Raw genomic sequence first — 13,262 nt, forward strand, 5'->3', positions numbered from 1 at the left:
CCCCCAAAGGTTAATCAGACAGTACCATTATGCCCTTATAGGGTGGACGTGAGTCGTGGTCTAATCCTGCAGAGCAATGAAGAGTTCTTTTTCCGAAGGTATATTCGTATATATTATTTACAGGCTCATTAGTTAATATACTACCCTTCTGTCTGCTCGGATCTTCTATATTTCCTGAAGAGTGACAGGAGTCCGGCCATGCCTCCCCGTTTCCCTCCGCATTTGGTGCATTCCTCCACCGTACGTAGCAGGAGGCGTACATAAACCTCGACGCAGGAGGCGGGTCTGCTCAGTCCTCGAGGCGTCGGCGGTCTGTGTTGTTTTACTACTGTTGGTTGTCGGCTTGTGCGCGGGTGCGCGAACATGGCCTCAAACGGTATGTAAAGGCGCGAGGTGGTGGTGGCTCGCCTGCCAAGGGCTTCGTTCCCTCCTATCTGGGTTTGTTTTTCGGTGGGACCCAGGCGACGATCGCGTGTAGGGTCTTTTTCGCACCAGTGTGGCGGGGAGGCTGCCAAGAAGGGTGGAAGGGGAAGGCCGATGTCGCCATTTTGTTTCGCTCCTCTGGTGCCCTGAGTGGGGCGGGGGGTCTTCCCTTGATGTGAGGGTTGGGAGAGACGCTTTTTCGTGATACGAAACGTGAGACAAAGATGAAAACGGTCGGTTGCCGTAGTGTTTTTGACCTCTTGTTGCCAGCTCAGCGCTCAGCCCGCTTTGTCGCAGTGCCACATCCGGGTATCCTGTGCGCGCACGCGCTTTGCTGGCTCCTTCTCTTTCGCGGCGCTAGCCTCCCTCCCGCCTCGTGTTGGGCCTTTTTTTTTTGTTGCGAGACCCTCGGCTGGAGACTCAGCGGAGCGCGTCTGGTGTGGAGCCTCGCCTCCCAGGGTCCCTCGGGAAGGGGCGGGGCCGTCCCGTTCCCGCCTTAGTTGCCACATGGCTGCGGGCGGACTCTCGGGATCGGGGCCGCGCGCCAGCTTGACGGTTTGGGGAGGGTGGGGGTGCGCGTGGGAGGAGGTGTCGTCCAGTGGACTTGGGGGCGGGCACGGGCACAGGGCCTGCGGGTTTCCCGCCTGAATTTATTTATGGGGAAGGAACTGAAAGGACCGTCCGTCTGAGCCTGCATTCCCTCTCGGTCATTTTCCCTTTCCTGCGGGGCAAGTGTCTCTTTCCTATGCTGAGAAGATGAGTTGATCTGGCTAAGTTCCTCCACTGTGGCCTCCAAAAAGGGATTTCTCTACCTTTAGTTAGCCGAGTCTCTCTACAGCTGCGAGGACGTCAAGGTAGGTGAGGAAACGTAAAAATTGGAGCCACAGGGCTACCAGGGACCAGTTGACTTGCCTTCTGAGGCGGGCACTTTAATGATCTGTCATTTGGGGGTCATAGAGCTCTCTTCTTGGTTACCTGGCTTTACACTAAAAGCCCACTTTCCCAGTCAAGATTGGGCAAATCGTGAAGAGTTGGTCTCTTGAGATTTTCCTGTTCTTTGGGCTCTCGGTTGAGAAAGTGGAGGCCACATTCTGAACACTGCTGCCTCGGGCGTGAATGAAAACATGTACCACTTAAGTAAGCCGTGTGACTGGTTTGACCGTATCTTCCCATAGAGTGGGAGTGACAGCGAAATGTGTATAAATTTGTGCAGTTTCTGGAATCAGCTGAGTTTGCAGAAGATTGTAGTTATCCACTAAGACTCCTGGTTTTTACAATACTTAAGGCTGTTAGTCTCTAGAAATTTTTTTCTTTGCTTTTCTTTATTGTAAGAAAACTTAAGTTTGATATGCCAGCTTGTCCCTCCTCTCAATGAGTGTCTTTTGGGGGAATTTCTGCCCTTTACTGTTTATTGATTTTCTTATCTGGAGGTTCCACGTTTAAGGTAAGGAATTTAGCAAATTTAGCCCTATTTTGTTGAGGATGATTCAAGGTGATGTAGCTGTATTTTTCTTTTGCAGATTATACCCAGCAAGCAACGCAAAGGTTAGTGTCATTTCTGGATTTCCACAGTTTGCAGAGGGCAAGAGTGGCTAAGGTATCTTCCTTGATGGTGTTTTTCTTTTTCTCCAGCTATGGGGCCTACCCCACCCAGCCTGGGCAGGGCTATTCCCAGCAGAGCAGTCAGCCCTACGGACAGCAGAGTTACAGTGGTTATGGCCAGTCAGACACTTCAGGCTATGGCCAGAGCAGCTATGGTGGTTCTTACGGACAGACCCAAAACAGTGAGTCTCTTTTAGTGGGTCACACTGCCCCCTCCTGCTTTTTCTGATTGTTGTTTTTCTTAAAGCTAAGCAGTGCTGAAATGTTGAAACTGTCCTATGTTTCTTTTCCCTTAACCAGTCTATAACCTTTAAAATTCTTTGGAGTCTTGAGTCCTTTGAAGTAAAAATGCTTATTGGCTTGTAATTGTTTCCTTTTTTTCTTTGGCTTTTTCTAGTTATGCTGCACTTCTCCCCCTTTTCCCTCAGTATGAAAGTGAGATGGGGAAGAGCATTCGCTAAAATAAAGGGAGAAAGTTTTAGGCTTTTGATACTGGGAGAAAATGATTTTCTTGGTGTTCGGAGTCAGACTACTATATATCACATGATAAACAAGGAGGTGGAATTTGCCCTAAGGTTCTGAAGTGTATGTATATAATGTGGTTGGCCTATTTGTTCTGCACACACAGAGCAGGCTAAAATGCTGTTAATGAATAGGGACTTAACTAGAGCCGTGATTAGTGGTGGGCCTGGAGACTGCCTTCAGGATGGGTGGGATGAGATTGGAATTTAGAAGTTGGTAGAGAAGTTGGAACATTGGCCTTTGGGTAAAAGAGAAGGAAAACGTCTTTGCCAGTGAGTTAAAAGATTCCCAAGCAGCTTGTTAAGAGGATGACTTTCCAATTATGGGTAGCATTTGTACATAATGTTTTCTTAAACCCATTCCATGCCTTTTCTTTTAACTCATAGCTTTTGTGATTTCCTCTCTTCTCTTTTAGCAGGCTATAGCACTCAGTCAGCTCCCCAGGGATATGGCTCAGCTGGTGGCTATGGTAGTAGCCAGAGTTCTCAGTCGTCTTATGGGCAGCAGTCTTCCTACCCTGGCTATGGTCAGCAGCCAGCTCCTAGCAGCACCTCTGGAACGTAAGAAGTTGTGTTGGGGGCTTGGGGGGTAAGGCCTGAAAGATCAGGAATGGTAATGTGACCAGCACTAGTAGTAGTCTTGAATAATGGGAGGGGGATGTCTTGGTACTCGTGGGTGTTGGGCATTAACTGTTTCTTTGAACATCCCTGTTTCACCAAAAGTGAAAGGAAGTTTTGTTAATGTTGGCATTATTATTATTGTTCCTTTTCCGTAGTTACGGTAGCAGTTCTCAGAGCAGCGGCTATGGGCAGCCCCAGAGTGGGGGCTATGGCCAGCAGTCTGGCTACAGTGGACAACAACAAAGCTATGGCCAGCCACAAAGCTCCTACAATCCCCCTCAGGGCTATGGACAGCAGAATCAGTACAATAGTAGCAGTGGAGGTGGTGGAGGAGGAGGTGGTGGAGGTGAGAAAGTGTCTTCAGCTTGGTCTTAACACCTGTTTTCTGCAAGGATTTATATTCTGTTGCTTGGTCCTAAACTAAAAGGGTTCATTAAAATGTTGATTTCATTGTTTCCTGGCTGTGTTTATACTTCTTTTCTCATTTATATGCTGGCATTATTGAACTGTTATATGCCACTGCACAGTTTTTTTTAAGCAGTCTGTCTGTCTTGACAGGTAACTATGGCCAAGATCAGCCCTCCATGAGTGGCGGCAGTGGTTATGGCAATCAGGACCAGAGTGGTGGTGGCGGTGGTGGCTACGGGGGAGGCCAGCAGGACCGTGGGGGCCGTGGCCGGGGCGGTGGTGGTGGTTACAACCGAAGCAGTGGTGGCTATGAACCCAGAGGTCGTGGAGGTGGCCGTGGAGGCAGAGGCGGCATGGGGTAGGTGTCCTGTGAGCCAGAGAGTAACATGAGTGGGGAGTGTGGAGGGTTGCATGAATCTCCCTGTCCCTCAGTGCATGGGTGGTTTTATTCTAGGGATTTGTGAGGGCCCTATTTGGGGACATTGACTGTTTTTTTGAACATCCCTGTTTTATTTTTGTGAGAACCTGTAAGCCTGAATCTCCTATCCACACCTGAATAGAAATTTGATTACTGACATGTCTGTTTCCAAAGAAAAATGAAAAATATATGGGTGTGTATGGATTGGAGTCATCGATCTCCTAGGCAAGAAACATGGAAGTAAAGGCTTCTTTTCTCTGCAAGGAAAACAGATGATCCCATTCCTGGTAATAGGGAAACTTGTTACTTGCATTCCCATGTGTCCATTAAGGGATTTGTAAGCGGTTAACCTGACTTCAGCTTCCAGGAATTGGCTACTCTTCCTATATTCTGTAGTCATTTGAATTCACAAGCTTGGTTTGCACTAATTGGACTGACAGTAAAGATTTTGTGTGTGATTTGGTTTATGGGGCTACCTGAAGTGTGCAGACCTTTTGGACAAAATGTTTGACAGTGGTATCCCACGTATTTGCTCCACTGTCCCCCTTACCTTGGTTACCTGTCCAACTTTACCTCTCCAGTTGGACTTGTTCCTCCCCTTCCTGTTGTAGTTGATTTGAAGTAAAACCTTAGATTTGATGTTAAAGTTATTTGTCAAATCTGTTGGTAAAAATCATTTGAAAGACGCTACTCTATCCCTTTGAAAAAGGGGAGGAATGTCTATGTGTTACTCCTTTCAGGGAAAAAGTAGGTTTTACGAGTTTGAATGTGGTAAGTATTCAGAGGTGGGTGGGAGCAATCTCAAAAAACCGTGCAAAGATAAGGAAAACTGTTGTGTGCGTGTGTTTAATGCAAAACTTTAAAAGAAAAACTGTTATGTGACTGTTAACTTGCTCTGCATTTTATGTGCCACAGGTATGAAAGGTGACATTGCAAAATACTCCGCTCTTCTCGCAGTGTAGAAGGGGTGACCCCGGGGGTGGGGGGAGATTAAAAACAGCTCAGTAGTTAGGATAGGGCTTAGCTAAGTTTGTCTTGCTTTAAGGGAAATTGCCTTTGGTTTTGACTTTTTATGGAATGGGGTTGGGTCTGCTTGCTGCTTTCAAAGCAAAAAACCACAAAAATGTGTTCAGGGCTACCCCAGCCTGGTGTGAAATGTCTTCTGGGTAAATTGGGGGTAGAGTTTTTAAACCAACCTACTGGCTTGTCAGCCACTCACGACGAGGAAAAAACATCTACATCGGAAGAACGACCAAGGAAAACGGGTCATTTTTTTTTCCAGAGGAAATAGATAAATATATAACCTTTTAAATATAACTGTGTCTTAGAAATTGCACACATGTGTGTGACAGGCTCAAAGGTCAGACAAAGGGGTGGTCAGGAAGGGGAATGTATTTTAGTAGCCACTTGTATCTTTTTCCCGAAACACCACCTACATTTGGGGAATATTAAACAAAATAAACGCCCTTTTGTAGCCGTTGGAAGCTTCATGTCCTTTCTTCTAACTTGTCTTCTCCAGCGGAAGTGACCGTGGTGGCTTCAATAAATTTGGTGGTAAGTGAACAGAGTTTCCAAAATTCCCAACTCCCAGCAATGCTTTGTCTGATTGTTCATTTGCAGATGTCTTAATGTGTTCTAAATGTCAAAAAGGTTTTTAAGTGTCCAAAACCACCTCCAGAATGGGGTGGGGTTAGAATGCTGCCTGTTACCAGATGTGTGCTAACCTGGAGACAGGCAGGGGTGAGCCTCAGCAGTTGTCTGGTACCAAATTGGTTTGGCCCAGGTTAATAAATGCTTAGTAGGCCTCTGACAGAGGAATGTTGCCACACCTGGCACTTAGTGACCACCATTATGAGAAACTGGATACACGTGGTATAAACTTGGCTTTAGGATCCTTTTGATCAATGTGTCCAAGTAATATGTGTATGTGTAACAAACTCCAAATGTTTTAATTCTGGAAGAAGGTTATGAAATACTGCCCTGCTCTGAGGATGGTGAAGTTGGTATATAATTTATATATTAAATACTGGATGGTGTCATTGCAATTTTACATATATGTACTTATATAAACAACTCAGTTGGGCAAATAGAAACTAGCTTTGGGAAGGAAGGTGTGGACTACTTCAAGAAAAGTTTGGAGCATGTGTGGCTCATGGGAAATAACCAGGTCTTAAACAGCACAAACAATTCATGGAAAACTGGCAAATTTGAGAAGTCTCCCAGTAAGCCGGAACTTTTCCTGGTTTGGTTAAATAACAAAGGTTTCTTGATTTGTCTCAACACTTAAAGCCTTGGGTTGGGTTCATGATTAAAGTGTCACTGAGTGTGGACACAATACTTATACATGGTGAATTCAGATAAACTTTGGTCAAAGATGGTCTCTGGAAAAGAAAAAAGAGGCTGCCTTATGGAAGTAAGATTTCTGGTCTGTTCCCTGGGACATGCTTTAATAATAAATAGCTATTATGTATGTTTTTTATTTTCATGTGCTTTTGGGGAAACAATGTGGTTTTAAAGGTTTCTCAAGATGAAATCAAAACTTGTTCCACAAGGGATAAGTGTCTTTGAAAGTTTGATGATGGATGCATATATCACATTGCTGGTGGTAAACCCATTTCTCTCTGGGATGAGAGAACAGGGCCAAAACTATGAGTTGGTTTAACTTTAATGGGTCTTCCTCCTGCCGTCCTCACCCCCCGCCCAAATCTGTGCTGAGGACATTTCCCAGCCTGAGCTAGGGGAGGCAGCATTTTTTGAAGTGTGGAGTTGTTCCTGTGGGGGCTCAAGTTATAGAAGCATTTAGAATGGGCCTGTCTTCCCCAGCCCTGTCTAGGATATTCTCTGGGCAGGCAACCCAGGACAGGGTTTGGATGAGTCTGTGAGCTGATACTTAATCTGATACTTTGCAAGAGTTTGTATTTGGTGTAATTTTTTTTCTTTGTCTCTGCCTGTTGACTAATAGTTCTCTTCCCTTGTTTTTTTTTTTTTTTTTTTCTTTTTTCTTTTTTCCCTCTTTTTTTTTTTTTCATGTCACTTAAGGCCTCCGGGACCAGGGATCACGTCATGACTCTGGTGAGTCCACAGGTGGCTTGAAAGAATGGCAAAAGTGGTTACCAGGATTTTTTCCAGATATTCTTAATTAAAAATTTCTAAAAGGGTAAAGAAGGGGAAATGAAGGAAAGGGAGTTTAGATGTAGCTATAGTTAGCAGTGATTTTTAAATGAGCATATATCAGAAATCTGATCAGTGGCTTTCCTCTCCCAGCAGTTTAGCCCTAGGAGGAGCTGTCTGCATTTCTAACAGGTCTCAGGAAATGTTGATGCATCTCTTATGTAGAGGACACTAAAAATTTAGAATGTGGATCATGACCAAGTTAGTGAATGGAAGGACACATGAAGGGAAGCATTTAGTTTGTCTTTTGGTTGTAACTGTTGAATTTTAGTGATAAAAAAGTTCTACCTGTGGGTCCTAAGTTGAACGTTTACAAACACTGGTATATTGACTGATCTTGGCCAGTTCTGTTTTGAACTTTAATGGGTATTAACATTTCAAAGGGTCATGGTTAAACTAGTTTGTAAAATTATTGGCATATAGGCGCACTTAGGACAGTTGGGATGTGGATTTCTTTGATTTGTTTAAAATAAACCAACTTACATTGGCTGCTTTAGAATTCTCTTCAAGCTTACTGTCAAGTATTCCTTAGAGTTAAGTTATTACGAGTTACTGACTTGCTTTACCTTTGTTTTTTCTCTTCTAATTCGTGTTTTCTTCTGCCACCTAACAAGCAGAACAGGATAATTCAGACAACAACACCATCTTTGTGCAAGGCTTGGGTGAGAATGTTACAATCGAATCTGTGGCTGATTACTTCAAGCAGATTGGTATTATTAAGGTACTTGAGCAGAGTGTTACCTGTCAGTGTTGTGGGCTATTGGATTTTATTTACACAGTAAAAATAAAAGTATAAATGGTTGTCAGCTTAATTTGTTAAGGAAAGAACATGAGCTGTTGCCAACAGAAAAAGACAAAACGGATAGGAAAGGGTCCCTTGTAAACTTGAATTTGTAGTTGATAACCTAGTTTTATCTTTTCATAACCGAAGTGAGAAAATTGTAGCCAATGGCTTTAATTCAGGTTACATGTGAAGTAGGAAACAGTAACTGGGCAGAGAGAAGCTGAAGTTTGGTATGATAAACCTCAGGTTCTGGAGAGGGAAGGTGGAACGTGGGTAGCACTGTATCCTGTGAGACTGATACTATCTCATGTTGCTTTCCTTAGACAAATAAGAAAACGGGACAGCCCATGATTAATCTGTACACAGACAGGGAAACAGGCAAGCTGAAGGGAGAGGCAACAGTATCATTTGACGACCCACCTTCTGCTAAAGCAGCTATTGACTGGTTTGATGGTATGTATGAGGAGGCTTGGTATAGGAGTGGGTGGGATAGGGCAGCTAACCTAGGGATACATGGGCTACGTTTTGAGGGTTCCTTTGAGTCTTCCAATACTTAATCTGCGACTTTGGTATAGTCTTCATTTTTGCTTATCTCACGAAACTTATGAAACTTCAGGAAGGCAGTCTTGTCTTAATTATACTAGTTGTGCCTTTGAGCTACAGACCTTAGTAAAAAGTCTCTATATCGCCTGTATTTTAGGTAAAGAATTTTCTGGGAATCCTATCAAGGTCTCCTTTGCTACTCGGCGAGCTGACTTCAATCGGGGTGGTGGCAATGGTCGTGGAGGCCGAGGGCGAGGAGGTGAGGAGCTACTTGCTGCTGCTGGTATAAAGTGGTGATGGGGAGAGGAGAGGATGGTAATATCTTGCATAGAAAAGGTTAGGTTACCCAAACTTGAAAGGGCAGCAGACCATTTTGTTATCTATACCATAGGACCCATGGGCCGTGGAGGCTATGGAGGAGGTGGCAGTGGTGGCGGTGGACGGGGAGGGTTCCCCAGTGGAGGTGGTGGTGGTGGAGGACAGCAGCGAGCTGGTGACTGGAAGTGTCCTAATCCGTGAGTGAAACCTCTTCTCAGTCCTTTTGTATGTGTTCTGTTTAATACTTAGGCAGTGTTGTGTTTTCCAAAGTAATAAATGTCAAGGCCACACACATGGGTGGGAGCAGACTTGGCTGAGAACTTACCCAAGTAAGGTTGCAATAGTGGAAAACGTATTGAACCAGTATTGGATTACTAATAATTTTTGTTCCTGGCTCTGTTTTGAGAAATAAGCCTTTTTGTCTTTGTGAGGCCTCAGTTTCCTTATTGGAGTCTTGTCCTAATTCTAGGTCTTGCCTACTACTACTCACCCCTCCAAACTAAATGTCTTACTTTTTCTCAGTATATGTGAAAACATGAACTTCTCTTGGAGGAATGAATGCAACCAGTGTAAGGCCCCTAAACCAGATGGCCCAGGAGGGGGACCAGGAGGCTCTCATATGGGTAAGAAAGAGGTGTAGAGCTGGTAATAAGGATTTGAGATTAAAAAAAAAAAAACCCTTAAATTTAATCAGGAAGTCTAGAGGGAAGGAAAGATGGGTTGGGGGGGATATGATATATCATTTATTTTGCCCTAGGTGGTAACTATGGAGATGATCGTCGTGGTGGCAGAGGAGGCTATGATCGGGGTGGCTACCGAGGCCGAGGCGGGGACCGTGGGGGCTTCCGAGGAGGCCGGGGTGGTGGGGACAGAGGTGGCTTTGGCCCTGGCAAGATGGACTCCAGGTAAGTAAGACTCAACGCTGAAATGAAAGTAAGCGTAGAAATTGAAGAAGAGGTCATGAAATAGCAAGGTGTTTTGGAGGGCAGTGGTTTCATCTTTGAGGGGTAGACTGGAAAATTATGACTAATGAGTGTGAAGGGAAGAATGGAAGAAAAATTACCTTGGAGAAATAAAATCTGTAGACCCACATGTGTCCTATATGCTTAGAGGAGCCATTTCTTGGGGTTGGGTAGTAGGGGAAGCTAGGATTTTGAGGGTTGGGATGGGTGGAGGGGTTGGTAACTGACCTAATGCATATTCTTTCTTGCAGGGGTGAGCACAGACAGGATCGCAGGGAGAGGCCCTATTAGCCTGGCTCCTGAGGTTCTGAAACAGCTTTTCTTCCTGTACCCAGTGTTACCCTTGTTATTTTGTAACCTTACAACTCCTGATGACCTATGGTTTTTTTTTTTTTTTGTTGTTGGACTATGTAATTGTAACCATACCTCTCGTTCCCATTAAAAACCATTGTTTTGCTTAATTTTTTCCCCCATTTCCCCCTTTTCACTCCTGGAAGGTCCGAATCAGGAATGTGGGTATTTCTGTTTTTTTTTTTTTCCTCTTTCAGATCATCCTGCCTAGCAGGCACTAGAATAATTTTTATGTTCCTGCTTAGCAGGAACTGAAATAAAGTGTTTGATACCTGGTCTGGGGGGAAAGGTCAAGTGGCATCTTAAAGGTGGAGATAAAACTTTGTCATGGTAAACATTGCTTGTATGAGTGGGTTAAGTGAGTAAAATACATGATGTCATGAGTGTTACTTGTCCAACAATGTGGGAGTTTATCATGTGCTGGTCTTAGCAAGTTAACTATTAATGTAGCAATTTTACATTTTTTAAGGACCCCTGACTCTTTTGACACTTTTCTAAGGGGGGGTGCTCAAGCAAATTAGGTTTGCCTGTGGGTCAGCATTCAAACTTGGCCACGACAGGGACCCCGTAGCTAACTTGAGTTTGCAGGAAGAATAACTGAGCACTTAACTTCAGCAGAGGTGGTGTGGCCTTGCTCACAACAGGCAAAAGTGAGGTGTGTGTTGGTTATGTGGCTCTCGGAAATGGAGCCAGGATTGTGTTCTAGTCTTGTGACTTCATTTTCATTTCTTAACATTTTCATCCTGTAACCATTGTTCTGAAGGGGACACGCTACCATCCCAAAGATTTGCTTGCTTATCTTTAAGAGGATGTTAAATTTGATGGAAGAGGCTTGGGAATGAGGATAACGTGAGAGGTAGGTTAGTTAGGAAAGAAGGTAGAGGCAGTTTCTGGGTTTTTAGGTGAGTCCCCTGCCTAAACTTTTTCTGAAGGTGAGGTTTGGGTAGATTAACCTGTTAGAGGAAGATGGTCTAGCTGGGTCGCTTTCACATCCTGCCTATACCTAGGTTCCTGAGGTCATCGGTATTAAGTTCTTAGCCTTAGTGGGGGTTGGGTGCCCTCCCTGTCCCCTTGGAGATAAGGGAAAGAGGGCCAGTGAGTTACAGCCTCAGAACAGTGCCACTAACTACATCTTTCCTGACCCCCAAGGACCTTTTTACCCAGCTCGAGTTGGAAACTTCACTTACCTGCCAACCAGTTGAGTGTGAATTAAATAGAACTGCAAAGCCGGTTGCAGAAACAGTACTTGTCAGAAGCAAAGCTTGTTAGGGTCCCTGGGACTGCTGGTTGGGAAGTGCTTTCTTGAAAGTTGGTAAGAATGCTGAAGGTATTCTCTAGAGAAGTATTGCTGTGTCCCCAAGTCACACCAGCAAAGGCTTTCTGCAAAGGAGTGGAGCTTGTCCGAAGGGCCTTCCCTGAGTGGGAGTGCTTGTAACTGGCTGAGAATGGCTGAGGTCCTCCCAGGCTATGCTTTGACTTGACACCGAGAAGCTCAGAGCCAAGGGTGTGGTAGTTCTTGGTGTGGTCAGACTGACCCTGCTGTTAGACTATGGTGTGGATGGCCTGATCCATGTCTTGAGCAGTTGTTTCTGCTTCACTTGGCTGGGTTTTTTTTTGTAGATAATTATTTTTTATTGAAGGGTAGTTGACACACAGTATTACATTAGTTTCAGGTGTACAACACAGTGATTCAACATTTATATACATGATGATTCTAGGTACCAGCTATCACCATACCAAGCTGTTACAATATTTTGACTATATTCCTTATGCTATACATTACATCCCGGTTATTTATTTTACAATTGGAAGTGTGCACTTTTTTTTTTTTTTGGTGAGGGCATCTCATATTTATTGATCAAATGGTTGTTAACAACAATAAAATTCTGTATAGGGGAGTCAATGCTCAATGCACAATCATTACTCCACCCCAAGCCTAATTTTCGTCAGTCTCCAATCTTCTGAAGCATAACAAGTTCTTACATGGAGAACAAATTCTTACATAGTGAATAAGTTACATGGTGAACAGTACAAGGGCAGTCATCACAGAAACTTTAGGTTTTGCTCATGTATTATGAACTATAAACAGTTCAAATATGAATACTCATTTGATTTTTATACTTGATTTATGTGTGGATACCACATTTCTATATTATTTTTAATGCTGAAGTGGTAGGTAGATACAAGATAAAGGTAGAAAACAGTTCAGTGTTGTAAGAGCAAATGTAGATGTGTGCCTGTAGACTGTTAATCCAAGCTAGACAAGGGCAATAAAACATCCACGTATGCAGAATATTTATCTCAGAATGGGGGGTGAGGTTCTAAGCCTCACCTCTTGATCTCCAATTTCTCACCTGATGGCCCCCCTGCGACTGCCCGTCTCTGGCTAACCAGTCATCTTACGGAGCCATACAGGGAAATGTAAAGTTGGTAAGTGAGAGAGAAGCCTTATTGTTTGAAAAGGTTAGCTTTTTACTTTGCATATTTATTTGGCTGGGGTTTTGAAGTTAGGGTTTAGTTCTTTGATCTGGGGTACTAGGGGTGAAAGACGTTAACAGCTCCATGTAAGACCTGATTTCTGACTGGGATTAAGTTCTTAATGCCTTTGAAAGGGCTTCAGTGATTTGCCTTGCCCCTAAAGGAAAATAGGGTCCCAGGTGTCTAATGAGTAGGTAGATATAGTTTTGAGGGCTTTTTCTGGACAGTGGCTGAAGATGAAAATAAGGTCGGTTCTTAGAAGTTGGTTCTGGTGCCAGCATATCATTGGTGAACAAGTCAGATCCATGGGGTTTGTACATCGGGCTCTGTTCTTCGCTGCATCCTTTGTAATAGCCTGGATAGTAATAGTCATATTTCTTTGGTGAGATTTTTAGACTAGTCCTTTGTATTCTAAAGGATATGTTTTTATCAAAATACTGAAAACAGTGGAAACACCAGGTGCTTGGCTTTCTGAAGGGGATGAACACAGACAATTGGCAAGAAGTGAGGGCAGTTTGTGGGTGGGGATGGCTGTGCTTGAAGGTCTGCTTCGTCCTGTAATGTAATTCTTGGTTATTAGACTTGAGCTTTCCCTCTCATAGTGTTTGGGCTTCTTTGGGTTTTAGTAACTTGGACATAGGGCTAAGGATAAATCTGTTGGG

At 44.0% G+C, this 13,262-nt stretch overlaps 1 protein-coding gene across 2 annotated transcripts; it reads left to right on the forward strand.

Annotated features, from left to right (window-relative positions):
* Positions 1 to 244: 244 nt before the first annotated feature.
* On the forward strand, positions 245 to 10,398 carry FUS (FUS RNA binding protein). 2 transcript variants are annotated; one of them, XM_036927318.2, is made up of 15 exons: positions 245 to 376; positions 1,944 to 1,968; positions 2,056 to 2,207; positions 2,963 to 3,107; positions 3,323 to 3,513; positions 3,726 to 3,933; positions 5,513 to 5,547; positions 7,033 to 7,065; positions 7,782 to 7,885; positions 8,272 to 8,401; positions 8,649 to 8,750; positions 8,883 to 9,006; positions 9,332 to 9,432; positions 9,567 to 9,714; positions 10,023 to 10,398. In XM_036927318.2, the coding sequence occupies exons 1-15, from the start codon at positions 364 to 366 to the stop codon at positions 10,060 to 10,062; spliced, it is 1,551 nt and encodes a 516-aa protein (XP_036783213.1). In that variant the 5' UTR covers positions 245 to 363; the 3' UTR covers positions 10,063 to 10,398. The 2 variants fall into 2 exon arrangements, with proteins under 2 accessions (XP_036783213.1, XP_036783214.1); XM_036927319.2 differs by having other exon boundaries at positions 2,966 to 3,107.
* The last annotated feature ends 2,864 nt before the right edge of the window (positions 10,399 to 13,262 follow it).

Source organism: Manis pentadactyla, chromosome 10 (genome assembly GCF_030020395.1).
Source record: "Manis pentadactyla isolate mManPen7 chromosome 10, mManPen7.hap1, whole genome shotgun sequence".
NCBI classification, from domain to species: Eukaryota; Metazoa; Chordata; class Mammalia; order Pholidota; family Manidae; genus Manis; species Manis pentadactyla.